At 34.5% G+C, this 27,985-nt stretch overlaps 2 protein-coding genes across 3 annotated transcripts in view; both read left to right on the top strand.

Moving 5' to 3' along the window:
* LOC129235526 (uncharacterized) overlaps positions 1-629 on the top strand; it is a 35,842-nt gene extending 35,213 nt beyond the window's left edge. For both annotated transcript variants that reach the window (XM_054869413.1, XM_054869414.1), the window contains exon 9: positions 178-629. In XM_054869413.1, the coding sequence (XP_054725388.1) occupies positions 178-552 (375 nt within the window). In that variant the 3' untranslated portion in view covers positions 553-629. The remainder of the gene's footprint in view (positions 1-177) is intronic.
* Positions 630-4,497: 3,868 nt separating this feature from the next.
* Positions 4,498-27,985, top strand: part of LOC129235452 (uncharacterized) — a 48,888-nt gene continuing 25,400 nt past the window's right edge. The window contains exons 1-2 of the mRNA XM_054869300.1: positions 4,498-4,690; positions 16,038-21,965. Coding sequence (XP_054725275.1) covers positions 4,498-4,690; positions 16,038-21,965 — 6,121 coding nt within the window. The remainder of the gene's footprint in view (positions 4,691-16,037; positions 21,966-27,985) is intronic.

The raw sequence follows: 27,985 nt of genomic DNA, 5'->3' as shown, positions 1-27,985 counted from the left end.
GCATCAAGTTAATCGAGCATAAAGGTAGAGTGCGAGGAAATGCCGAATAAAATAAGCCTTACATTTCTCTATTAACCGCCGAAATCTGTTAGTAATAAATTCAAAGCGCTTATTTATTGTACATAGTACACATATGTATATGTACAACTTTATTTTCCTGAAAAATTTTAATTACAGGGCTTTCCTACAAGAATTGAGAATCATTTCATTGATGTAGGCTCAATTACTTTTGGAGGTGTCTTCAGTTTAGGTGAAAAACTAGAACATCGGGTTATAATGGCACGAACTACAGTTCAATGTCTTATGCTGCCAAGATACTGGCTCTTGGAAAAAGAGCAAAATCCGGGAAACATATGGCAACGCAGGCGATTCTATTTAAATTCAACTATACCATCCAGAGAACAGCTTTTTAAAGACTTTTTGACCACCCGCACATGGCAGAAGTTCAAAAACAATGTAATTTCCAGCAATTTGACAAGAAATCTTAGCAATCCAACAAAAGTGCAGGACATTCCCATTATATGCCGAATTGTAGAACCTACTGAATATTAATGCAATAATTCGTGGTGGGAAATATACCCAGAACTGCCCATGTAAATGTTGATATAAAATATTACAACCTCAAATAAATGTACATGTTTTAAATAAATATTTAATAATATTATAAAAATATATGAATATATATATATATAATATATATATATGAAATATATATTTTTCTTTGCATACAATTGTTTTTAATTTACGTTTAGAGAATTACTTGGCGTAATATTGTTCAGCGATCGGGATCGACGAATCAAAACAATAAAGGTAGGTTTCAATGATTGTTGCAACCGGAAATATTAATAGTATTGAACAGTATTTAATTATTATTTTTTAACTTAACATTTAATAAATCGTAATTGAGCATCTTTTGATATATAGGTAAGATAATAAATAGACAGATAAACAAATTTTACAAAGTATATAAAAGCTTTAATTTAATTTAATTAATGAAGCCTTATAATAGATATATGTAAATATTTTCACTAAAGTTTGATCTGGACCTAATTTAGCTTTTCTTCTTTTTTTGTTCAGAAATATCTCTATTAATATTTTGTTAGCCCCCTTTATTAATATTTTCATATGGAGATAATTCATTGCTAGTTATTGGTAATTTCAGATTGATACAAGTTTCAGTTAGCAAGTTGTGTTTACATCCAAGAATTTGCTAGAATTTTCAAAGACTAAATTAGTTTGAATAGAAATATAATATAAACAAAAACTGGAAGAAATTTTCCAATGTGGGATAAGTTGGGGAGAAATAAAGGAATGGTGAAGGTTTTATATAAGAAATGTTTGATAAGTATAGGTGTAATAAAAATCGATTATAATTTTGACGTGATAACGTCTTATAATTCGATTTAGCCGGCTGCACACATGAAAAAATGTGTCGTTACCTTGCTCATTAGTGTTACCTTGCTCATTCGTCATTACCTTGCTCATTTGTCGTTACCTTGCTCATTGTCGTTACCTTGCTCATTGTCGTTACCTTGAATGAACTGCAAGCGAAACCGCGGAACGAACGACAAAGCAAACAAAGCAAACGGACGGCAACGTTCGACATCTTGCTCTCTCCTACTTAAGTGAGCGTATATATGTATGTATATGCGCATATGTACATATATAAATTCACGTATTTGTATTTGCATATGCCTTCTTATTGATTATTATTAATTTGATTTACTTGAAGAATTTAAAATAAAACCAAGTTTGTTAATAATACCTGTTGTTTTAATGTTATTATTATTAATTTTTTTATTATATATGAAGGAAAAAATGTATGGTAATATTTACCACATACCTTATAAGATATGCTGTATACTATATTAATATATGTATATAAACATGCATATACATATACAATTTCGCGCAATTTTCAAAAAGAACAAATCTATAAGTAAAGATGCATACAAATCATATGGACATATCAAATATACGAATCTATTCCGTACGCAAGCAAATGTTAGCTAATGTGCTTGAACTGCAAGCGAGAGCGCGGAACGAACGACAAAGAGCACAATCGGCCCCCACGTTCGGCAACGTTCGACATCTGGCTCTGTCCTACTTGAGTGAGCATATATATGTATGTATATATATGTATATGCGCATTTGTATATAAATTCACATACTTGTATTTGCATATGCCTTCTTCCTGTGTGCATGGTAATGAACCATTTCTCTGTTGAGAATAGGACGATGATAGAAAAAGTAGGAAATGAAAGGGAGTGTTTCGAGTGTAAAGTGTTTTGAAAAAGGCAAATCGATGATGGTGCCTCTTCGTGTTGTTGACTTATTAACGTTTGATGCACAATCGAAATTGAACATATCTTTCATGAATTTGATAAATGTTTCGTCATTTTTCACGTTTGTGTAAATGTAACTTGACCTATTCCATTGCGATTCCATTTACCCTCTTCTCTATGTCCATACAAAATATCTATCAAACAAATAAAATTAAAATTTTGATTTTCTGAAATTGTCGACTCAAAGGTAAAGAAAGCTGATAGATCTTGCTAACAGAACGTAAGCTGATGACAAATTCAAAACCCATGGCAGTTTTTAGCATTTTCGCATCTTTTTCATCAATTCTGAGGTTCTCTAAAGTTCCAAACACATACGGAAACAGCTCATCAAATCGCTCACAGCTCCATATTTTGATACCCATTGAGAAAGATTTAATCTTTTCAACTTTTTCGTCCTAGTACTTTCACCTGATTCATCGACTGTTTTTTCTAAAATCGGAAGTCTTTTGGGAGCGTTGAAAAACACATAAACAGTTTCTATAGTGCTTAGGAAATCTCTTATAGCTGGAACGATGCTAGTTGCAGATATAGCAAGATTGTAAGCGTGACCAACACAATGGATATGTAGAGCATGATGTGCATGGTTCTCTCGAATAATCGCCTGTACACTGTTGAATTTACCTGACATATTGCTTGCCCCATCGTACCCCTGTCCGACTAAGTTTGAAACTTCAAGCTCGCTATGTTCCAGATTTTCCACTATAATTTTGGCAAGATTATCACCTATATGCACACAAAAGAGTTGTTTAGTCAGCGTTGGATGATTGAGGTTTTATTCAATATTAATCACACATAATATTACGAAGCTCTGGAATGTAAACATTTGATAGACAATCTCAATAATATAAGACTCTTTATATTGTATATATATAACAACAATTTAATTTAGCGTTTTCGCCGGGCGAATCTCGCTCTCCGAGAGCAAGATTTATTTAAAAAACCGCTAAGAATTTTCATTACGGAATCGTGTCAATTGGCTGTTTCAGCTTTAAAAATTATATTATATGTATTGGTAATCTCGCAAATTATAATCGTAATCTCTCTCACTAATTTCAAAAAACCGTAACTGTTACACTGCTATTGATATTGATACATCCTATTATGTAAAAAGGCTAGTAGAATTCTTTATTTTTTCATTAATTTTGTTCCCATTATTTCAAGACTAGCCTTGAAAATATATGTATATGTACATATATATATATATATATCCATTATTTACTTAATTATAATAAAAAAAACCATGTTTAATTATTTAAGTCTAATGTAAAACGAAAAGAAACTCATATCTTTCATTGTTACATACACTTGCCAGAAAAAGTGTCCGCACACAAAGAAATGAAAGCAAAATATTAAGAAATACATGGTAAAAAAACCAAAACATTTTAAATTTTTATGATAAATGTTTAGTCGGTCATTTTTCTACAATTTCTATGCATTTTTTCCTAAGTACATCTTCAAAAATAAAATTTTACCGAACAGAAACAAAAAACTTCACTTCTACGAAGTAGAAGTTTCCGTACAGTACGCAGTTACATATTCATACCCAATAACGGTTTTATTTTAATTTGTAATTAATTTTGCTGTGACGACATTACTTTGGGGTTAGATTTTGTGTACCAGAAATAGCTATGGCTCTCAAAACTAAGGAAATTAGTGGAGGGTCAAAGCTACGTTCTGGTCATCCTAGCAAGCTGGCCGTACGTGGAAAATGAACCATAGCAATCAGTGAAAAATAATCCTCGAATTACATTTCAAACTCCTTTGGCAAGCATGTGTACGACGATAATGTTCGTAAAATACTTAAAAAGGATGAGTATCACGGACATGTGGCACGTAAAAATTCGTACATACATATCCGAAAAAAAGCATCAACAGAAAAAAAGCATGAATTTAAACGAATATGTTAACAAGCCTCGAGAATTTTGGAAACGTGTTCTATTTTCGCATATTTGCATATTTGACATTAAAAGAAGGAAACTAGTGTGGCGTAAAAGCGGTACTGGGCTCGAAAAAGAAAATCGTGTACCAACTGTGAAGCAGGGCGGGGAGGTGTGATGGTCTGGGGGTGTATTGCGGTGCAAGAAGTTGGCAAACTTGTTGTATAGAATCAACAATAGATACATTTTCTTATTTAAATATTTTAAAGTCTAGAATGATGCAAAGCGTTCAACAGTTGGAGCTTGGTGATGATTTGTGGTTTCAGCATGATAATGATCCCAAGCAATCGGCATATAATGTTAAGCTGTGGTTGCTGTATAACACAAAGCACCAATTGCGCACCCCGCCCCAATCCCCAGATCTCAATCCTATTGAGCATTTTTTGGAGCGCAGGATCCGTCAGCACAGTATAACCCCCAAGAAACTGCTTAGAAACGTAATAATTAATGAATGGAGCAAAATTACCAAAGAGAATACTTCTAACTTTTGTCCATCCCATGCCACATGTACTTGCGGAGGTCCTCAAGCGGAAAGGCTATCTCACAAGTTACTAACACCTTATTTTTTTTTGTTATATTAAATGTGAATACTTTAACTGTATACTGCAATGTACGAATACTTTTTCTGCTTCGATGAAGCAAAGTTTGTTGTTTTGTTTTGTGAAATTTAATTTTTAAAGATGTACCTAGGAAAAAATTTATAAAAATTGTAGAAAAATTACTGACTAAAGATTTCTCATAAAAGTTTAAGATGCTTTAGTTTTTTTAAATGAATTTCTTAATATTTTGCTTTGATTTCATTGCTGATCAATTAATATAATATACCAAGTTCCTGACCAATCACTTATTTTTTCGTAATGAATGTCAGGAACGAATTTAATTAAAAAAATGTATTTCATCACAAAATTTGAAAAAAGAGGATCAAGGTAATACTTTAAAAATTTATTTCATCACAAAATTTGAAAAAAGAGAATCAAGGTAATAATTTAATATACTCGTATTTCTTCAGACACTTTGTTTCAGAACTTAAAAGAAAAATAGAAGAAGATAACAGCAAACTAACAAAATACTATATATACCTCTTGTGATAAGTAATACTTGAAATTAGATGACTTTAATAAAAAATACTTTTTCTAAGAAAACGAAAGTAATTTAACCTGGAATTCCGCTTTATTCATTAGAGCCATGCGTTTTGATGGGGAGGTTCAAAGCTTAGCGGAAAAGTGTGAAATGCTGGTTTTGCCACTCCCTTGCTGAAAAAATCTGTGCCTGAAAAAACAGGGTCCGGCACTTGAAGTGTAACCAACTTCAGACCGCTTGAGCATGTAAATTATGTTAGTTGGCTAAATGACAGTCCAGAGTATTGATTACAAGCGCGCGGAAGCATTTTGTCAAGAGCAAAAAAAGAAAATTAGCAATGGTTTTCAAGCGTAATAATGTGATTGCATTATATTACAACCAGCGTTTGTTCGTGAGCTCGAGCATCTTAAAGTAAATAAAGTTTTTGTTTATCGCACCATTACTCGTTACAATGAGACTGGTAGCATCGCCACAACGTCATGGAGGTGATCATCAGAAGACTGCATCGGCACGTGAAATGGTTCAAAAAGTGAAGAAGCGAATTAAGCGAAATCCCCGACGAAGTGTCAATCAAATAGCGAAAAAACTGCAAATATCTGCCCGTAGCATCGCAAAGTCAAGCTTTACAAGATCCAAAAGGCGCATGATCTCACAGCAAAACAGCAACAAGCCAGACTTGAGAGAGCAAAAGAGTTGTTTCGCTTGGCCGAGAGCGGTCAATTTCCGAACATTGTGTTTTCTGACGAGAAAATTTTTCAAATTAAGTAATTCGTAAACTTCCAATATGATAGGATTTATTTGACCGTACATACAAGAATTTGAGTCATTGAATGGCCACCAGGAGGCAGCACCCGCCACAGATAATGGTTTGCGCCGCTGTAACCGCAGATGGGCGCTCTCCAATCGTTTTCATCGATCCTGGCGTCAAAGTAAATACGAAATATTATCGGGAAAATATTCTGGATGATGGTTTGAAGCCGTGGGCATACAAACATTTCAGTGGCAGACCATGGACGCTGCAACAAGAATGGCTCTCAAATTCACCAGATACGAATCACATGGATTATTCTCTTTGAGTCATTTGGGGGGAGCAAGGTCCGAACTAAAAGATTCACCAGTCTCGAGGCGCTGAAAAAAGCCATTGTTCGCGAGTGGGCCAAAATACCTGCAAGTCACATTCGGGCAGCGTGTGATTCATTTCTGGACCGTCTCAATGCCATAGTCAAGGCAAAAGGTGGTCATATCGAGCAAAAGTAATTTGATTCTTACTTTTGTATTATTTCCACAATTTTTTTAATTTGAATTGAATAAAAGTCATTTTCCAAACTAAATTCATGGGCTTTTTAATTGGTTACACTTCGAGTGCCGAACCCTGCATTTTCGTCTGTTAAGAAAAATGAAATGAATTATTTAGAAATAAAGGTGCAAGCTAAATTTGTGAGGTGTACGTGGAAACGCTTGTTAACAGATGAAGTTGCTATGCAACTAACATGGGCAAAAGCAGCCAACAAGCAATCTTTGCAATACTTGCCTGTTACGAGTACAACCGCATTTAAAGTTATTTGTTATTTATTCCAAAATTAAATACATTTTAGGAATGTTACCGCCAAATTAAATATAAGAACAAATTTAGTATACTCGTATCATATCATTACATATATTTTTGAATTTAAATGTCACACTTTAGCTATCCACTGGAGAGATATTATTATATATATTTTTCACACATGTTATTTCCAAAGAATTTTCTTATTTATTTAACAAGCATTTGTTTTAGTTTTTACCTTTCTTGCTTCTATTAACAGTAAAATTAAGTAGTTCCTATTTCTTACAAAAAATAAAATATATGAAAATATAATTATTGTATAATTATAATTTTAAACACTCAAGAAAGACGTCAAATTTCAGAATCTAATGACTCTACAGGCTCTAAACAAATGTGACCAAATCACAGACATGTTTTCTGTAATTGAAGTGCTTATAGCTTTTTAATGCTACTTGTAATCATATAATATTATATATTTAATGTAATATTTAGAATTAAACATATTCAAAATTTTCATATTGTATTTGATTAGGCATGGCATGACTTTTGTATGACTCTGGAACCAATTCGAAGTAATAAGAAAGCTGAAAGTTGGTTATTTCAGAGTCGTCTACGAAATTTCCAGCAGGGATTTTTATAGTGGTTTATGTACAATATTCATAAGTATATACTATGTGCAATGTATGTATTCTTGCTTACAGTAAGCATTTGTTTTGCCACTGTTGTTATTGGAAACATTAATGCATGTAGTGGCTTTGAGAAACAACTATGTATTTCGTGAAAAATTTCTGGGCAATATTGATTTCACAGTTGTACGGCATAAACAAGTTAACTTAAAATACCTATAACAAATATTCTACACAAAATGCCAAGCGTTAATCCAGCTCGTGTACCAATTGGACTACGGGATCTCACAAAAAATCTGGCCAGGAAGATGCTAAGGGAAAAACCTACGAATATTTACGAATATTCAGCGCAGTATTTTGAGGCTATGATACAAGGAAATAGAGATTTTGAAAATCGAGGATTCGAGCCGACATCAAGTTATGAAACCATACTCAAAAGCGGCACTGGTCAGGTACAAACACAGATTCCGCTCTCACTTATTTACGCAATCATTCCTGAAGAAATAACCGAACTTATTAAGGAATTTATTAAAGCGGTTTTACGGACCAATCCAGACAATATTTGTGTTTTTGCTGTTCGGTACTTTCGAAATTTAAAAGAAAGAGGTTTCAGTTCTAAAGTGAAATTATCCTCGTATGAAAATTTTCTTAAAAGCACTCAACAAAATTCGTTTGCAAAATGCGCTTGCGGTCGAATTCTGTATGAAGGGTTATCTGAACGTGTTGCCGAAAATAAAAATTCGAGTAAAATTTGTGCAACTGAGCAGGAAAATTATTCAGATATATTAAATACTAAGCAAGAACAATCAAAAATTGGGAAGATAATATCTAAAAACAATGCTCACATCGTTTCTAAATGGGAAATAGATACCGAAAAGAACATACTTAATGCAGTTCTTACTATTCAACGTCTTTTTCGCCGTGCTATTAAAAAGCGAAAAGAAATGGAAGAAAGTTCTAATTTTCATCAAAAACATACGTCAATGTCAGAAGATACTGCTGCATTTATAATTCAACGAACACTACGAAAACTGTTCAACAATAGTAAAGCTCCAAACAAAAACCTAAATGAACAATTGTCTACTGACAGAGGAACAAATCGCATATCGCCCACAAATTATTTTTCGCCTTCTGAAGCGTCAATTGAACGTACAAATGAAGCTGATAAAGAAAAAATTGCAATAAAAAGCGACGCATCGGAATTATCGGAAATAATAACAAGTAAAGGTAAGTGTAAAAAAGGCTTGCTAAATATTACGCAATATTGAAACCTTATTCAAGAGATTGAAAGATCAGTACCAGCGGTCGATTCCACTTTAATTCACCACTGTTGGAAAAAAGCTATTCAAAATTCAACGACAGTAGCTTAAACTTAAAACCACAACGTTTGGCTCAGTAACTAAGAATTGCAATATATGTAAAGCATATCTCTATATGGATTTCTTCTAGGAAAAGCGAAGTAATTTAGAGCTAGCAACTTTTTTTCCGTTTGCTTTACCTTCCCATTGGGCAAAACATAATTAGCTTTGAATTATTTTAATAACAGGAAAAAACAGTTCGCGCAAAAAGTTCCCCAGTTAGTCTACCATGACTTGCTCTATGGAAAGAATATACAATTTATTACACTAATCGGCAAAATTCACTTTTTTGGCTTTCTTTTTGAAATAGGTCCAAGAGTGTTCATCACGTGAGTAAAAATATACAACGCAATTATGTGCTTTTACCCTTTCCAATATTATAGTTAATTTTTTTAGAACTTATTATACAGAATACAGTATATAGTTGTGCAAGATTCAAGCTTTAATTTAAGCATAGTGTGAAGTGTCAAGTTTTTTTTTCAAAAATCATCCGCGCTTTTGCCATCGGTAACAGTTTAAGAGGATGAATTTAACTTAATTAAAGCTTTACTAATATCCTCATGAGAGAGGAAAAGACCTCCACTGGCACTACTCCTTCTAGATTTTATGTACAGGGTGGCTGATGCATTTTGCTACATTAAGAAACTCAAATAACTTCTTTTTTAGTGTATGGAATTCATTAATTTTTTTTTTCAAGTTGAAGGTCATTAAATTTTATTAAATGTAGCTTAACTAGTTTTAAAAATAATTGAATTTAAATGCCCCCCATGCTCGTTGACACAAGTGCGGCATCTTAGTAAAAAGTTGTTAAGTGCTGCTTTGAGAGTTGCGACAGGAATAGCCGCAATTGTTGCCCGAATGGATTGTTTTAGTTCATCCAAATTTGTTGGCTTTGTTTTATAAACTTCTTGTTTACATAAATCCCACAAGAAAAAGTCAGGTGCAGTAAGGTCAGGCGACCTGGGGGGCCAACGAAATTCGGAGTTTCTTGAAATCAGTTTATTGGGAAATTTTCGTCGCAACTCTGTCATAACAGTCTGGGCTATGTGAGACGTTGCCCCATCTTGTTGAAACCACACAGAGTTGAAAGGAATTCTCTTTCGGCGTAGTTCTGGATAGAAAAATTCTTTCAGCATTTTCAAATAACGGTCTCCAGTAACCGTAACGGTGTGATCATTTTTTTCAAAAAAATAAGGCCCGACAATACAGCGTGAAGAAACCGCACACCACACTGTCACGCGAAGAGGATGCAATTCCGTCTCGTGGAGTATCTGTGGGTTAGAAGTACTCCATATTCGACAATTTTGTTTGTTCACATTGGCGTTTAAATCGAAATGGGCCTCATCAGACATGAAAAGTCAGTTTAACATGTTTTGGTCTTCTTCCACCATTTGCAGGATCTTCTGGCAAAATTCCAAGCGAATCGGCAAGTCTGCTGCATTCAGTTTGTTAACCATTTGAATTTTGTAGAGAAATAAGTCTAAATCTTTGTGCATTATTGTTTGCAAAGACTGTCGGCTGACACCAAGTTGAGCAGATAAGCTTCTTGTTGAAACCCTTGGATTGCTTTGTATAGCTGCAGCTACAGCAGCGATCGTTTCCTCCGTCCGAACTGGTGGGTTTCGATGATAAGGCCTTCTTGCGACTGTTCCTTGCTCAGCAAAATTATTCACCAGTCTCATTATGGTCCATCTGCTCGGGGGATCGCCGCCAAACATTCGCCTGTACTCTCTCTGTACCAAAACTACGGACTCCAGTGCGTGATAGCGGCGGACTATCCAAATTCTTGTTTGCGTGTCCCAGTTATCCATTTTAATAAATTTTAAAGATCAATCTGCAAATTAAAACAAAAATGGAACAGATAACTTAAAAAGAAAAAAAGTTATTCAATTTTTTTTGGTAGCGGCTTTCATCAGCCACCCTGTATTTCCAGAAGATTTTGGGATTTGCTTTCATGTTTAACTTCGTGTTGTTAATATAGCTATTATAGAGAGATTTATTTAAATAGTTAAAATCCTTTAACGTTCACTTATATTTAATGAAATACAAATGATTCTTCGGGATTCAAAGGGAGTAGATGGAATACTATCAATTGTTACAAAACAACGTCTATTGCTCAAATAAGAGTTTATCCATTGCAGGAATGCAGAATGAAAGCCAAAACAAGCTCATTTCTTAACAAAGTTCCTATGAGAAACTTTGTTGAAGGCTTTTGAAAAAAAAAAATAAAATAAATAATTGGCGCGTACACTTCTGTTAGGTGTTTGGCCGAGCTCCTCCTCCTATTTGTGGTGTGCGTCTTGGTGTTGTTCCACAAATGGAGGGACCTACAGTTTCAAGCCGACTCCGAACGGCAGATATTTTTATGAGGAGCTTTTTCATGGCAGAAATACACTCGGAGGTTTGCCATTGCCTGCCGAGGGGCGACCGCTATTAGAAAAATGTTTTTATTAATTTTGCTTTCACCGAGATTTGAACCAACGACCTCTCAGTGAATTCCGAATGGTGATCACGCACCAACCCATTCGGCTACGGCGGCCGTCAATGAAAAGTCAATGTAAATACAGTCGACCTGGAAATCAAGCTCAGCTTTGCATTGACTGCGTGCTCAAAATGTTGGAAATAGTCAACAACTTTGAAATGGGCCTATAATTTCTAACGCCATTTTTATTGCCACTCTTAAAGAAGGGCGTAATGAAAGAGAGCTTCCATGCGCCAATGAAACATCCCGATGATAAAGATTTGTTGAAAATAATTTTCATGGAATAGACCAAGGCTGGACAATTTTTTATCAAAACCGCTGATAATCCATCAGCATTTGTTTGAGAGGATGATTTCAATTTAAATAAAGCATTACTAATATCCAGCAGAGAGACAAAGAGCTCCTAAGTTCAGGGCATAAACTAAGTTAGAAGAAAAGTCGGACGGAGGATCAAGTTTTTCGTCAATAAAATTAGAGTTATCGCGCTTGACTATTATCGAAAATGATACCTGTGTGAACACTGGCACAACTCCTTCTCGATTTTATGTATTTCCAGAAGGTTTTGGTATTTGTTTTAATGTTCAACTCCATGCTCTTAATATTAGCTATTATTGAGAGATTTATTTAAATCGTTGAAATCCTTTAACGTTTGCTTATATTTAACGAAATACAAATGATTCTTCGTAGATTTAAACTTCTTGAAATAATTATTTTGAAGATTTTTAAGCTTTTTCAAAGTCTTAGAGTACCAGGGTTTTTTTCTTTCTGAGCGGAATGTTATTTAAGCAGAGTTTAGACAAAATGGACTTTAAGGCAGAAAAACAACTAGATGTGTCAAGTTCAGGAAATAAATTACCCCATTTAATGAAATAAGTCATTGAAATTGGCAAAATCGCATAATGAATAATTAAATGATAACTTGGCATCAGACGGAATAGTAGCAAAACAGTAAAAGTCGAGTTTGACAACTAAGGGTAAATGATGATTGTCTTTAAGAGTTATGGGATTCAAACATTCATTGATCTTGTTGTATATAGTTGAAATCACCTAATACACGTAATTCATTATTCATTAGATATATGTACTATGTTGTCCACATGCGGTTTGTACAGCTCGTATGAACTTTGAGGCGGCAAATACAAGGCAAGTAGATATAAAGAGTCTTGTGAATTGGGGCAACTTATTCAGACGCAGATCTGATCTAACAGAGAGACATCGTTCCTGAGGGGGCACAAAAATGCGTTCGTACGCATGCCGAATAAGTTCTGAAAATATACCTTAAGACCGCCACTAAGAATATTTGAAGATGTTATTATGCCTGCGAATCCTTTTGAAAAAACCGGTAGTAGTACGGCACGCGTTGCATTGGCGCAAGTGATGGAAGTTAAACTTCGTGACGCCAGGTTCTTCAAGCAATGAGAGTGAAGCCGTTCCAATTAAGTGCGCTGGTTTCAAAACGTCTACATCATCAGGATGTTCTAAAGGTGGAAGTAAAGGTCTAGAATCAAAAGATTGCCTTTATGTGGCAAACAAGTGTGTTCAGCTCATCGAAATTCAGCAAAGAAGAGATAACTGTTTGATACAAGTTTTGATACAAGCTTGATACAAGCGGCCACCTTCAAGAGATTGATTAATTCAATGGGCCTGTTGTTTTTCAACGAATAATTACAAGACAAAAATTCAAAATGGAAACAGTGTTGTTTACTATAGTTTGCACCAAAAGTTTAATTTTTACTACAATTTATATTAAAAGTTTTTTTACAAAACATTTACGTATATTTGTAAAGAAGCAGCATGTTTTTAAATATAGGAGCCGATTTTTCAAGCGAAGGCGGAAAAGCTGCTTAATTACCTAACCTTCTATAATTGAATCATGAACTCGATATTTTTGCTTTTGATCATCAGCAAAACAAAAAATTTGAAAAAATTATTTCATAAAGTTACTGAAACAATTATTTTTGATTTATTTCGTTGTTCATTCCTGCTTTGGCGGCCGACGTAGCCGAATGGGTTGAAAGACCAAAATGAAGAAAAAGGTTTCTAATAGCAGTCGCCCTTCGGCAGGCAATGGCAAACCTCCGAGCGTATTCAAATAAAAGGTTTAAGTATCAATTATATATTATATATATGGTATATATATATTTATATGTATATACATATATGTATAATATAACGATTGAATAATTAGATCTCATATTATTCCAATTTAACGGAAATAAGTTACGAAGACGACGTTGTGGAACATTTAAACTAAACCCTCTTTGGGTGTTTGGCCGAGCTCCTCCTCATATTTGTGGTGTACTTCTTGATGTTGCTTTTTTTCCTGGCAGAAATGAGGCTTGCCATACCGAGGAGCGACAGCTATTAGAAAAAACTTTTTCTTCATTTAGGTGTTTCACGTAGATTCGAACCTACGTTCTCCGAATGGTAGCCAAGCACCAATCCATTCGGCTACGGCGGTCGCAATATGTAAACAATCGTAGAGAATACAGAATGTGGCCCCTCTCGGAAACCGCTACCTCATTTTTGTCGAATTTGAAAATTGAGTGTCGTCAGTAGAGAAAATAAACAAACGAAAGAAGAAGAAGAATAGGCGAAAGAAAGTGAAAAGCCAAGAAGGAAGGAATATGTTTTAGTGGAAAGCAAGCAAAAAACTACCTTTTGAGGCTTTATTATCATTCGCACTTTCACAGCTGAGCACGTGGCATTCATTTTTATAATTTTTTTTATTTTAAAATGTTAAATATTCACAAAAAAATAACTTTGCAAAACAAAGGTTAGTTTATTTCCTGTGCTAATCTACCTGTGCCTGCGCAATATCTGCCCATCGCTGGGTATAATTAAAAGTATTGTGAAGTTGAATCTTAACTTTACCAATTTCAATCCATTATTTTTTTTGGCAGAAATTTTTAATCTTTTTTTTTACCCTCAATGAAGCATTTCCATCTTTTAAACCTGTGATTTTCATGGCTTCTGGGCTGCTATATTGAATGGTTTTATGCACAACAAAACGAGAAAAAGTATTCAAAGGCTTATTTCCACGACGCTTACCACTTGGTATTTCGGATTTGTTGTTATTTTTTACATAAAAAACAATAAAAAGCACAGACAAAGTTGTCAAGATGCGAACTAATCACGTGAAGAATAATCGCGCAGAAGCGAAAACAGCATTACTACGCCGTGAGACGATCATATCACATCATATCGCAGGGCGACGAAGAAAATGATCAAAGAAAATTATGTCGAGCACATTTTGTAAAAGGCTGAACTAAATTGACTGGACCTTATCAGCTATCTGCCATCGATCATACTTATAAACTCGCAATACACTTAATTTAGTAAAAAATCCAGCAAAAATTAATCGATCTCTTTCACAATTATAAAGTCTCATGAAAAGAAATTCCTAAATCCGTTGCCTCTATTTATACCACTTCTAATCTTAGCCTTTCCGCACTAAAAGAATTTGAGGATGTAAGTGTTGTTTTTGACTCACGATTCCCCTTTGTTAATCACATTAGTTTCAGCATCCCTAAAGCCTAACGTTTTGCGTGAAATTTTGGGCATCCTTATTACTAGGAATACTCTTTATAACTCTCCAGTGAGGTTATAGTTGGAGAATGCCTCAGTAATTTGGGATTATATTTATACTGATTATTTTCAAACATTCGAGATAATACATTTTAATAAGCCACTTCCGTCTTATGGGACTCGATGTTCTACATATATATTAATAAATTTAAAATTACTTTCCTTAAGACGGATAATACACTCACTGATGCTTTTCCACGACATTGTCTGCGGTATCATTGACTGCCCAGATCTACTGGAACAGACAAGCTTCCCCAACGGTTTTGCGTTTTAACTTTCCGATGCGTGTTAAGATTTTTATATAAAACTATTTAATTTTACCTATTACTAGACCTCTCAATGAAATTAATAGAATTTTCGAATTTCGAATAGCCTCGATCTTGACTATTTTTACCTCTAGTCTGTAAGGTTTTTCAGCCATACACTTAACAAATAAAATTAAAGGATTTCACTAGTCAATTTTACTCACACGCAGTAAGATGAAGGGATAAATGTAACTATGTATTTCCTATATTCATTCAAGGCATTCGAGTGTTGGCGCGCAAATCACTGCTGACGCTTAGAGTTTTGAAGTAGTAGAGAATTTCCATTACCTAAGAACCAGTATAAACATCTACCACAATGAAAGCCTCGAAGTACAGCACCGCTTTTGCCAACATGTGTTATGTTTCAAATTTTGAGGGGCTTGGTGTGTGTGACGGCGAGTACCCCGGAGTATGGAACAAAAACCTTTGCGAATTAAAATATGTGCAACGGCTCCTCTGTTGATAGGATTCCTCCTCTGCGTTGAAAAAGGCAGTGGAGAAAGACTTGGGGTGTTTCTAATTGGCGTCAGTTTGCCTACGAAGTACTTCCGGTTAAAGCTTTGTATATAGTATATGTCCCTCTACCGGTTAAAACGGTGTTCAAGAAGAATAAAAGAGCAACCCATTATAAGGTCACACGGCTTAGCTCTTGAGCCTTATTTTGTCTTTGTTCCATTAAGACATAGCTTTTTGAAATGCATGTTTGTATCTATAAGGCCCAGCTAATGTTGTAATGCTAATATATGACTTACACTCGATTCATTTTGCAGATATTTCTACTTCGTCTGAAGCATGCAATGCAAATAGAAGTGAGGAAAGTTCTTACACAGAAAATGATCAGCCAATTATGAAAAAAGACCAAGAGACATATCAATTTAATCCAGAACATAAAATAACTTTGGGCCACCCTTTAGCATCTAAAACTGGCATGATAAATAATAAATCACAAAGTTTACATGCAAAGCAAACAATTTCAGATAATAAGATATCACCTGGGGTTAATAATAACATACCTATAGAAAAAAAATTCATTCCGAATGACCTACTCGAGTTAGAAGAAGAAACCGTATATGGTTCTCCACCAGCATGCAGTAAAATGACTGCGGACCACAGAAATAAGGAAAAAGATACAGAAACAGCATGCAACGTAACAGATGAATCATCTTCCATAGTCTCGGAAGAATGTTATACCAAAAACATCGAAAAGAGAAAAACTGCAAGCAACGATCAGGAAAAAATTTCAAATTTGATTGCAAGCGGTTCACAAATTGATGAAAATTTACTGAGTTTTGAAAACCAGGTTAATTTCGGAGCAGGAGCAAATGCTAACTGTACCATTAGAAAAGATTATTCAAATATTGTGGAAAGCGATCAACAAATTCCATCTCATTTTATTGAAATTGCAAATATGGCTGAAGGACCAGAAATAGATGGTACATCAGTCTCACCCAATCCTACAGAAACCACTAATTTAGAAGTGGATCCGGAGGTCTGTATTCAAGATAATGTCAATAAAGTGAAATCAAAATTATATTTAAAAGAACTACAAATTTCCGATTCCGACATAAAAATCGATAAAGACGCCATCACTGAAGACCAAATTGAGTCAAATAAATCAAAAAATATTATTTTTGAAAAAGTAATATCTCATCCCGTCACACATGGAGACAAGTATAACAACAACGTGTCGTCACTAGAAGAAACGGATTCAAATCTCATTTTAAAAAACCCAAACGAGAATTCTGCTATTATTAACGCAAAGCTTATTCTTAAAAACAATGACGATACAGCCAATGTACCAAGATTCGAAGTCAAAGATCTACTTTCTGAGAGAATCCAAGAACACATAAATGAAAATTATGAATTGCCACCGCATTCAAATAACCAAATTACCCCTAAACGCTCGTCTGATATCGCCATTAATGAAGAGCTTATTCCTAAAGGTAATGAAGAAACAGGTCCGTCCAGTTTTGAAATCAAAGAAGTAATTTCTGACAAAACCGATGCAAAAGTTGTTGACAATTGTGAATCAGCGTCTCATTTAGATGAGACTATTTCTGTCGCTTCTGATAAAGTGTCTGAGGTTATTACAAACGCAAAATTCACTCTTAAAGAAAATGAAAATGCAACTAATGAATCAAGTTTTGAAGCCAAAGAAGTAATTCCTGAAAAAAACCATGGAAAAATGGATGAAAATTATGAATCGCCCCCACATTCATATGAGCAAATTTCTATAGATCCTAACAAAGGGTCTGAGACTTCCATTAAAGAAACGATTTTATCTAAAAGTAATGAAGAAATAAAAAACCCTTCCAGTTGTGAAATCAAAGAAGTAATTTCTGACAAGAGCGTTGAAAGAGTAGCTGACAATAATGAATCCGTGCCTCATTTGATTGAGAGTATTTCTCTCGTTCCTGTTAAAATGCCTGAGGCTGTTACTAACGCAAAGTTCACTCTTAAAGAAAATGAAACTGCAACTAATGAATCAAGTTTTGAAGCCAAAGAACTAATTCCTGCAAGAAACCATGACAAAATGGATGAAAATTATGAATCGCCACCACATTCAGCTAAGCCAGTTGCTGTCGCACCTAATAAAGTGTCTGAGACTTCCGTTAAAGAAACGATTATATCTAAAAGTAATGAAGAAATAAAAAGTACATCCAGTTGTGAAATCGAAGAAGAGATCTCTGACAAAACCGATTCAAAAGTAGCTGATAATTGTGAATCAGCGTCTCATTTAGATAAGGCTATTTCTCTCGCTTCTGATAAAGTGTCTGAGGTTATTACAAACGCAAAGTTTATTCTTAAAAACAATGACGATACAACCAATGTATCAAGTTTTGAAGACAAAGAACTAATTCCTGCAGGAAACCATGAAAAAACTGATGAAAATTTTGAATCGCCACCACATTCATATGAGCAAATTTCTATAGCTCCTAACAAAGGGTCTGAGACTTCCATTAAAGAAACGATTTTATCTAAAAGTAATGAAGAAATAAAAAACCCTTCCAGTTGTGAAATCAAACAAGTAATTTCTGACAAGAGCGTTGAAAGAGTAGCTGACAATAATGAATCCGTGCCTCATTTGATTGAGAGTATTTCTCTCGTTCCTGTTAAAATGCCTGAGGCTGTTACTAACGCAAAGTTCACTCTTAAAGAAAATGAAACTGCAACTAATGAATCAAGTTTTGAAGCCAAAGAACTAATTCCTGCAAGAAACCATGGAAAAATGGATGAAAATTATGAATCGCCACCACATTCAACTGAGCCAGTTGCTATCGCACCTAATAAAATGTCTGACACTTCCGTTAAAGAAACGATTATATCTAAAAGTAATGAAGAAATGAAAAGTACATCCAGTTGTGAAATCGAGGAAGAGATCTCTGACAAAACCGGTTCAAAAGTAGCTGATAATTGTGAATCAGCGTCTCATTTAGATAAGGCTATCTCTCTCGCTTCTGATAAAGTGTCTGAGATTATAACAAACGCAGAGTTGATTCTTAAAAACAATGACGATACAACCAATGTACCAAGTTTTGAAGCCAAAGAACTAATTCCTGCAAGAAACCATGACAAAATGGATGAAAATTTTGAATCGCCACCACATTCATATGAACAAATTTCTATAGCTCCTAACAAAGGGTCTGAGACTTCCATTAAAGAAACGATTTTATCTAAAAGTAATGAAGAAATAAAAAACCCTTCCAGTTGTGAAATCAAACAAGTAATTTCTGACAAGAGCGTTGAAAGAGTAGCTGACAATAATGAATCCGTGCCTCATTTGATTGAGAGTATTTCTCTCGTTCCTGTTAAAATGCCTGAGGCTGTTACTAACGCAAAGTTCACTCTTAAAGAAAATGAAAATGCAACTAATGAATCAAGTTTTGAAGCCAAAGAACTAATTCCTGCAAGAAACCATGGAAAAATGGATGAAAATTATGAATCGCCACCACATTCAACTGAGCCAGTTGCTATCGCACCTAATAAAATGTCTGACACTTCCGTTAAAGAAACGATTATATCTAAAAGTAATGAAGAAATGAAAAGTACATCCAGTTGTGAAATCGAGGAAGAGATCTCTGACAAAACCGGTTCAAAAGTAGCTGATAATTGTGAATCAGCGTCTCATTTAGATAAGGCTATCTCTCTCGCTTCTGATAAAGTGTCTGAGATTATAACAAACGCAGAGTTGATTCTTAAAAACAATGACGATACAACCAATGTACCAAGTTTTGAAGCCAAAGAACTAATTCCTGCAAGAAACCATGACAAAATGGATGAAAATTTTGAATCGCCACCACATTCATATGAACAAATTTCTATAGCTCCTAACAAAGGGTCTGAGATTTCCATTAAAGAAACGATTATATCTAAAAGTAATGAAGAAATAAAAAGCTCATCCAGTTGTGAAATCAAAGAAGTAATTTCTGACAAAAGCGATGAAAGAGTAGCTGACAATAATGAATCCGTGCCTCATTTGATTGAGAGTATTTCTCTCGTTCCTGTTAAAGTGCCTGAGGCTGTTACTAACGTAAAGTTCACCCTTAAAGAAAATGAAAATGCAACTAATGAATCAAGTTTTGAAGCCAAAGAACTAACTCCTGGAAGAAACCATGGAAAAATGGATGAAAATTATGAATCGCCACCACATTCAACTGAGCCAGTTGCTATCGCACCTAATAAAATGTCTGACACTTCCGTTAAAGAAACGATTATATCTAAAAGTAATGAAGAAATAAAAAGTACATCCAGTTGTGAAATCGAGGAAGAGATCTCTGACAAAACCGATTCAAAAGTAGCTGATAATTATGAATCAGCGTCTCATTTAGATAAGGCTATCTCTCTCGCTTCTGATAAAGTGTCTGAGATTATAACAAACGCAGAGTTGATTCTTAAAAACAATGACGATACAACCATTGTACCCAGTTTTGAAGACAAAGAACTAATTCCTGCAGGAAACCATGAAAAATTTGATGAAAATTTCATATCGCCACCACATGAGCAAATTTCAATCGCTCCTAACAAAGGGTCTGAGATTTCCATTAAAGAAACGATTATATCTAAAAGTAATGAAGAAATAAAAAGCCCATCCAGTTGTGAAATCAAAGAAGTAATTTCTGACAAAAGCGATGAAAGAGTAGCTGACAATAATGAATCCGTGCCTCATTTGATTGAGAGTATTTCTCTCGTTCCTGTTAAAGTGCCTGAGGCTGTTACTAACGTAAAGTTCACCCTTAAAGAAAATGAAAATGCAACTAATGAATCAAGTTTTGAAGCCAAAGAACTAACTCCTGGAAGAAACCATGGAAAAATGGATGAAAATTATGAATCGCCACCACATTCAACTGAGCCAGTTGCTATCGCACCTAATAAAATGTCTGACACTTCCGTTAAAGAAACGATTATATCTAAAAGTAATGAAGAAATGAAAAGTACATCCAGTTGTGAAATCGAGGAAGAGATCTCTGACAAAACCGGTTCAAAAGTAGCTGATAATTGTGAATCAGCGTCTCATTTAGATAAGGCTATCTCTCTCGCTTCTGATAAAGTGTCTGAGATTATAACAAACGCAGAGTTGATTCTTAAAAACAATGACGATACAACCATTGTACCCAGTTTTGAAGACAAAGAACTAATTCCTGCAGGAAACCATGAAAAAATGGATGAAAATTTCATATCGCCACCACATGAGCAAATTTCAATCGCTCCTAACAAAGGGTCTGAGATTTCCATTAAAGAAACGATTTTATCTAAAAGTAATGAAGAAATAAAAAACCCATCCAGTTGTGAAATCAAAGAAGTAATTTCTGACAAGAGCGTTGAAAGAGTAACTGACAATAATGAATCCGTGCCTCATTTGATTGAGAGTATTTCTCTCGTTCCTGTTAAAGTGTCTGAGGCTGTTACTATGAAAGATGAAAATTATGAATCGCCACCACATTCAACTAAGCCAGTTGCTATCGCACCTAATAAAGTGTCTGAGACTTCCGTTAAAGAAACGATTATATCTAAAAGTAATGAAGAAATGAAAAGTACATCCAGTTGTGAAATCGAGGAAGAGATCTCTGACAAAACCGGTTCTAAAGTAGCTGATAATTGTGAATCAGCGTCTCATTTAGATAAGGCTATCTCTCTCGCTTCTGATAAAGTGTCTGAGATTATAACAAACGCAGAGTTGATTCTTAAAAACAATGACGATACAACCATTGTACCCAGTTTTGAAGACAAAGAACTAATTCCTGCAGGAAACCATGAAAAAATGGATGAAAATTTTATATCGCCACCACATGAGCAAATTTCAATCGCTCCTAACAAAGAGTCTGAGACTTCCATTAAAGAAACGATTATATCTAAAAGTAGTGATGAAATAAAAAACATACCCAGTTTTGAACTCACGCCTCATTTAGATAAGATTATTTCTCCCGTTCCTAATAAATTAACTGAGGTTATTACAAACGCAAAGTTCATTCTTAAAGACAATGAAGATGCAACTAATGAATCAAGTTTTGAAGCCAAAGAGGAAATTTCTAAAGGAGCCTATGAAAAAATGGATGAACATTTTGATTCGCCACCACATTCAAATGAGCAAATTTCTATCGCTCCTAACAAATCCTCTGATACCGCCATTAATGAAGAGACTATTTCTAGAGCTAATGAAGAGAAAAGCCACCCATCAAGCCTTGAAATGAAAGAAACAGGTTTAGAGAAACCGAATAAAAAATTTGTTGACCATTGTGAATCCAGACAGCATTTGATTAATAATGAAACAATAAGTAATGAAGAGGAAACCAACTCACTCAAAGAATTAAATATTGCGAAAGAAAATGAGGTATCGAAAAATAATATATTAATTGAAAGTAACGATAAAAATTGTAAATACCAACTTACAATTTCTTCGTGCAACAATAATGTTACTGAAAATTGCCAAACAAATATAAGCCCTTTCGATAGGAACGAAATTGCATTGGAATCCCAGGAGATTATTGATTTAGATGACAGTGGAAACAACTTGACGCAACAAAGAGATTCACTAATGAAAGGTATGTACATATTAATTTATTTATGTATATTTCACTTTAAATATGCACACATTTAATAGGTATTTAGTGCGATGTGTTCTCTGCGTTAAATAATTAAAATAAGATTCGTAAAAGATATTCTTATATTAGCTTAGCTCTTGCATTATTGAGGTTTAATTAAATGTGAATGATGATGGGCACCACACATATTTCCCAAGCTGGCAAAATATTCAGCAAAAAGTTTCTTAGAGAAGTGGGAAGCTGCTTCGAGGTATGTTAAAAGTGTACTGTGCAGCCTGTTCCGAACACCTTGAAAAAACGACACATTTAAGATAGATCATCCCACAGACTAATGCAGCGCATAATGAATTCGCGGGCGCAAACGGCAGGCTATTGTAGTAATGTGAATATATATATTATATATATTATATAATTGACGCGTACAGCCTTTTTGGGTGTTTGACCGAGCTCCTCCTACTATTTGTGGCGTGCGTCAAACTTTTTTTTTATTTTGAAGATTGAACATTGTCATTTATGAATGAAAAATAATATCGTTCAAATGACTGTTACGACTGGCTTTACAGTAGGCCATTAGATCAACCCAATTTTTAAGCACATTTTTGATTGTTTGGGCTCCAATTTCATAAATGACAACTTCGATTTCGTGTTTTAAAGCATCAATCGTCTCTGGATGGTTCGCATAGCATTTGTCCTTAACGGCTCCCCACAAAAAATAGTCCAATGGGCTTAAATCACAGCTCCGAGGCGGCCATTTGGTATCGGAATTCAGAATCGGTCGCCAAAAGTTCGAGTGTAACTTTGGCAGTGTGACAAGATGCACTATCCTGTTGAAAGCAAATGTCGTCCATGTCATCCTCTTTAATTTTTGGAAACAAAAACTCGTTGGGCATGTCACGGTAACGCTCGCCATTTACTGTAACCGCGGAAGAAGAAGAAGACTAACTTTTGGAAATAGGTTTTCAATATTTCCCAATTTTGTTCAAGCGTATAGCGTCCCATTTCGTAAATGTCAAACCTTTAAGTAAATTATGACTCCATTTGACATGTCATTTGTGTTACCATTCTCAAAAAAATAGGTAGTTCAAAAAGCAAACGCTATATGGCCCACCCTGTATAATAAATCTTCGTAAAGTTTTCCACGGGGTCAACCATGTACCGTGAGCAGTATTTCCCTGTGCACTTTGAATCGCCTTTTCCTTTGTTGATGACATTATTTATTGCTTCCTCCATTTTTACGCAAATATTTCTTCTCTCAGCCAGGCGTTGAGGTAGGACATTCGGACATAAATAATCTTCAGCACTTTTGTGTTTTTGTCTAAAAGCTTAGTTGATTTTTAAAGTTGCTGTGGCTTTAAATCTGTTTCTCTTAGTAGATGATTTGGAAACAAAATATATGCAAGTGTTAGCGTCATTTGGTTTTCTAAAAGTTTCTGGATTAATGTTTATATCCTAAATCCCGTTGGTTGGAACTTATGACATGTGAACGTGTTTGCCATATCTAAACCCAAGTATATAGTCGAGTATGTTTTCTTCAGGACCCAGAAATATGCAGCACTTCGGTCAAACATTTTTTATTGTTTTCTTCACCATACTGGATGCACAATCCCTGTGGTTGCGATTTTATTTTCCGGCCTCGAGCGATTTTTTCGTGGACTTCTTCGGCTTATTTATATATTGTTTGGACATCTGGATTCCGCATCTCCAGCATTGTCATATCTTTTGAGTCACCACGAATCTAAAATTCGAGTTCCAATAAAACGGCACTTATTTTCATTTTGCAAGTTTTCAGTAATACTACTTCTTCGATCAGTTTCATTTTGTTAAGTAGTTTCTTTGACACTTCGGCGTAGTTGTGTCCTTCTGTTCGTATTATCATTGCAGCATCTGGCTTAAATCTCTGAGTTTTTCTTGGTTTTACCGTCATCTCTAGGCATTTCATTATCTTTTATAAGCGCGTGTATACTCGGTCGGCTCTTATTTGGCCTATCATCTTCTTTAGCTCGTTTACTGATATTTTTGTCAGCCATCTTGAGATTACTATTTTATTAGCCGTTCCAGGTAGCGTGTCAGAGATATTCACACCTGCGCTTCGTAAAGCTTGCGTCTCTCCACCCTCGACCAGTGCCATTACAAGGAAGCGCTTAAGTGGTTCATGGCCTTGAAATGGGCAGGAATCATTTCTCATTGTTTTGGTTGTCCTGGGTGTGTTATTTTTGTCGCCAGAATTGGTGAATTCTAAATTCTGCTGATTTTATGGAAGATGCTCGCATTCCTCAACTTCTACTTCGGTTCTTTTAATAACAATAATAAAAATAATAGTCTTATACATATATACAATTAAGCCATTTTCCGCTTATATTTAGAACTCGTTAACTAAAAATGTAACAAGCTGAATTAAATTATTCAAATTATGTATTGACTCGACAGGTAGCGCTGGGGTTAAGGTAAAAAGTCTTATTTAAGGTCCGATTTGTCTTAAATTAAATATGTATGTTTACTAACGAATTTATGTTCTAGAATGTCTTTGTTTAAGGCATACAGAAAAACTAATAACTGAGCAAGCAATACAAAATACTCATAGCAGAAATCTTCATACAATTTATACAAGAATTTATAAAAAAACAGCATCATTGAACTCGTTTAAATTTTTTTACTTCTTTTGCTTAGGCGATTAAGCAAAGAAATCACAAACAAATTATCATAAACACAATAATTTTAAAGTCGGTCCGGATCGACTTGTTCCCTCCGAACTTAAGGACTTAGTTTTCACTTGCTTAAAAATTAGCGTTTTATGCGATGCGTGGTTATTGACCGATTCCATCCACTTTCAGTACAAACTTACTTTTTCTTGAGTTAGAGCTTGTAACGTGGTTTATGTCCGATCTCAATAACATTCATGTTGAATCTAACTGAGCTGGGGAGCAATACTTCTACGAAGTTTGGGCGGGTTTTATTAAGTCGATATCGCGATACACGCTTTTACCAAAAAATGGGCGTGACATCCACTTTTTTTTTAATTTTACTTGCACTTCGTTTGAATCAATATCCAATTTGAGTAATTAATAACATTCATTTACTATATAACTGAGATAAATTTTTTTTTATTTTTGAAAATTATCCTTATATGGAAAGTATTCTTTTGATACCCTCACGCACTTGTGCACAAGGGTATTACAATTTTATTCACAAAACGGTTGTATGTAACCTGTTGGGTACGAAATTTTTATGGTACAATATTCGGTGTTCAAAATTCTGGCTGTTAAAACTCTGTATTGTAAAATGCTACTTAATAAAATTCTTTATGTCGAAATAATCTGTTTAAAAATTTTAATAACAGTGCAGATCATAAAAAGAAGGATTCTCAGAATTTTTAGTACGGAAGTTTTGGTTTCAAAAGGAATTTTTAGTAAAGAAGGGTATATTCGATATACATTTAATTTCTCCTATATCCTATGTGGTATTTCTTTATTGTAAGGCATACATATATACTTATGACCATGTAGCTCGATAGTCATGCATTAACACCGCGAAATCGCAATGTAAAATATATGACAAATCTTTAACTTATAACAGAGAAGTGACCTTTTTTTTAGTTTTTTTAACAAATACTAATTTTTTCATTGAAAACATAACATAAATACTTCAAAAAATACCGAACCGTGGCCCGAAATAAATTTGCATATATAAATATAATACCCAGAATATTAATTGTACGGTATTCTGTCTTTACAGAATAAACAAAATTCAGAATTATCACCCAAAGAATTTAGAATTGGTGTTAAAATTTTTTCAGGATTTTTATCCAAAAGAATGTTGGGTATGTTGGCTATTTTATAAGAATTCGGCTGAACAGTTCTTCACGATAGCATATAACTTTGAATTTCCGTAGGGGAGAGCTCCTAAAGAAATGTCAATTACGTTGGAAGTACAATCTTTGAAAATAATTGAAAATAAATTACAACCGAAATTACAGGTTATAAAACACGTTTACAAATCCAATTGGTTAGCGTTGCTCTACTACTCATTTAACTTCTGCTCAAATATGAACGAGACGGTATCAATAAAACGGTCCGCGGATGACATATGGCAAAAATAAATTTTTTGTTTTTTGGTAGGACTGTTATAAGCTTACATGGCAAATTTCAGCGTGATATGTCACATAGTTTGTTTTCTGTGCTACTGTAAACAAGTCAAGCTCGAGTGTGTTCTTCGAATTTAACGATGGAAATTCAAGTTGAACAAAGAATTTGTTGGAAATTTTTTTATTCCAACAAAATTTCGGCTTCAGACGCTTTAAAAATGTTGCAGACAACCTATGGGGACTCTGCTCTATCGCGTGCACGTGTTTTCCAGTGGTACAAATCGTTCAAAGAGGGCCGTACATCGGTTGAAAACTTGCCTCATGAACGTCGTCCAGCAACATCAGTAAACGACGAAAACATCGGAAAAGTAAAGGAAATTGTGCTTGAAAATCGCACAAATCGCAAAATCGGTTAACGCTGAATATTATTTAGACGTTTTAAAGCGTTTGCGCGAGAACATTCGTCTTAAAAGGAAGGAATTGTGGGACAACAAGTCATGGTTCTTGCATCACGATAATGCTCACACATCACGTCTTGTTCGCGATTATTTGAACAAAAATAATGTTAATATCGTTCCGCAAGCACCGTATTCGCCTGATATGGCTCCATGTGACTTTCTCCTGTTTCCCAAGCTCAAGTTGCCGCTCCGTGGAAAACATTTTGAGACAATTGAAGTCATAAAAGAGAATTCGAAGAACACACTCGAGCTTGACTTGTTTACAGTAGCACAGAAAACAAACTATGTGACATATCACGCTGAAATTTGCCATGTAAGCTTATAACAGTCCTACCAAAAAACAAAAAATTTATTTTTGCCATATGTCATCCGCGGACCGTTTTATTGATACCGTCTCGTTCATATTTGAGCAGAAGTTATATACATAGTTAAAGAGAATTTTTGTTAAGAGTTATTAAGAGACCAAACTGCGTATACTATATTTTGTACGAATTATCCAAAGAGCCGAACTTTGTTGCAGATTGAGATTTTCAACTTACGCTAAGTTGAGATCGGTGACATTTTCACGAAACTCAATTGAGGCGTGAGTTGTGAATTCACGAATACGAGTAGTTGATTTGCTTTTACAAAACCCGTGGAAAATGTATTGAGAGATTGAAAGTTCAATGCATTAGTAATAAGTGGTTCAAATAATTTTGGAATAGGAGATAGCTTTGAAACGCCCCTGTTTTTTTCTGTAGATGAAAATATGAAATATTATTTCCATGTTGATGGCAAAAAAAACCGTTGTTTAAGGGGTAACACCACTGTAGAAATTTCAAAAAATTGATTTTTTTTTTATAAGCTTAAAAAATTCTTTGAACCTTTTAAAATAGAGAACAAAAAGTTTTGTACGTTACCGAAGTTTATTTCATAAATATTTTAAGCTTTTAACCAAGCGTTAGTGACTGCTACCTAACGACTTCTCCAAATTTCCAAACTTTAAACGTGTTTTTCTCAAAACACGTTTTCTGAAACTGGCACGCAGCATAACTCAAACAATTTTAAATATTTTTAATCAGGTTTTTCACTACGTCTGTATAATAACCTTCTTAAGAGAAGAGCGTAGGGGATTTTCGATAGATTAATTTAAACGATTG

The sequence above is a fragment of the Anastrepha obliqua genome, chromosome 1 (assembly GCF_027943255.1).
Source record: "Anastrepha obliqua isolate idAnaObli1 chromosome 1, idAnaObli1_1.0, whole genome shotgun sequence".
NCBI lineage: Eukaryota > Metazoa > Arthropoda > Insecta > Diptera > Tephritidae > Anastrepha > Anastrepha obliqua.
This window is presented reverse-complemented; position numbering and strand designations above follow the sequence as displayed.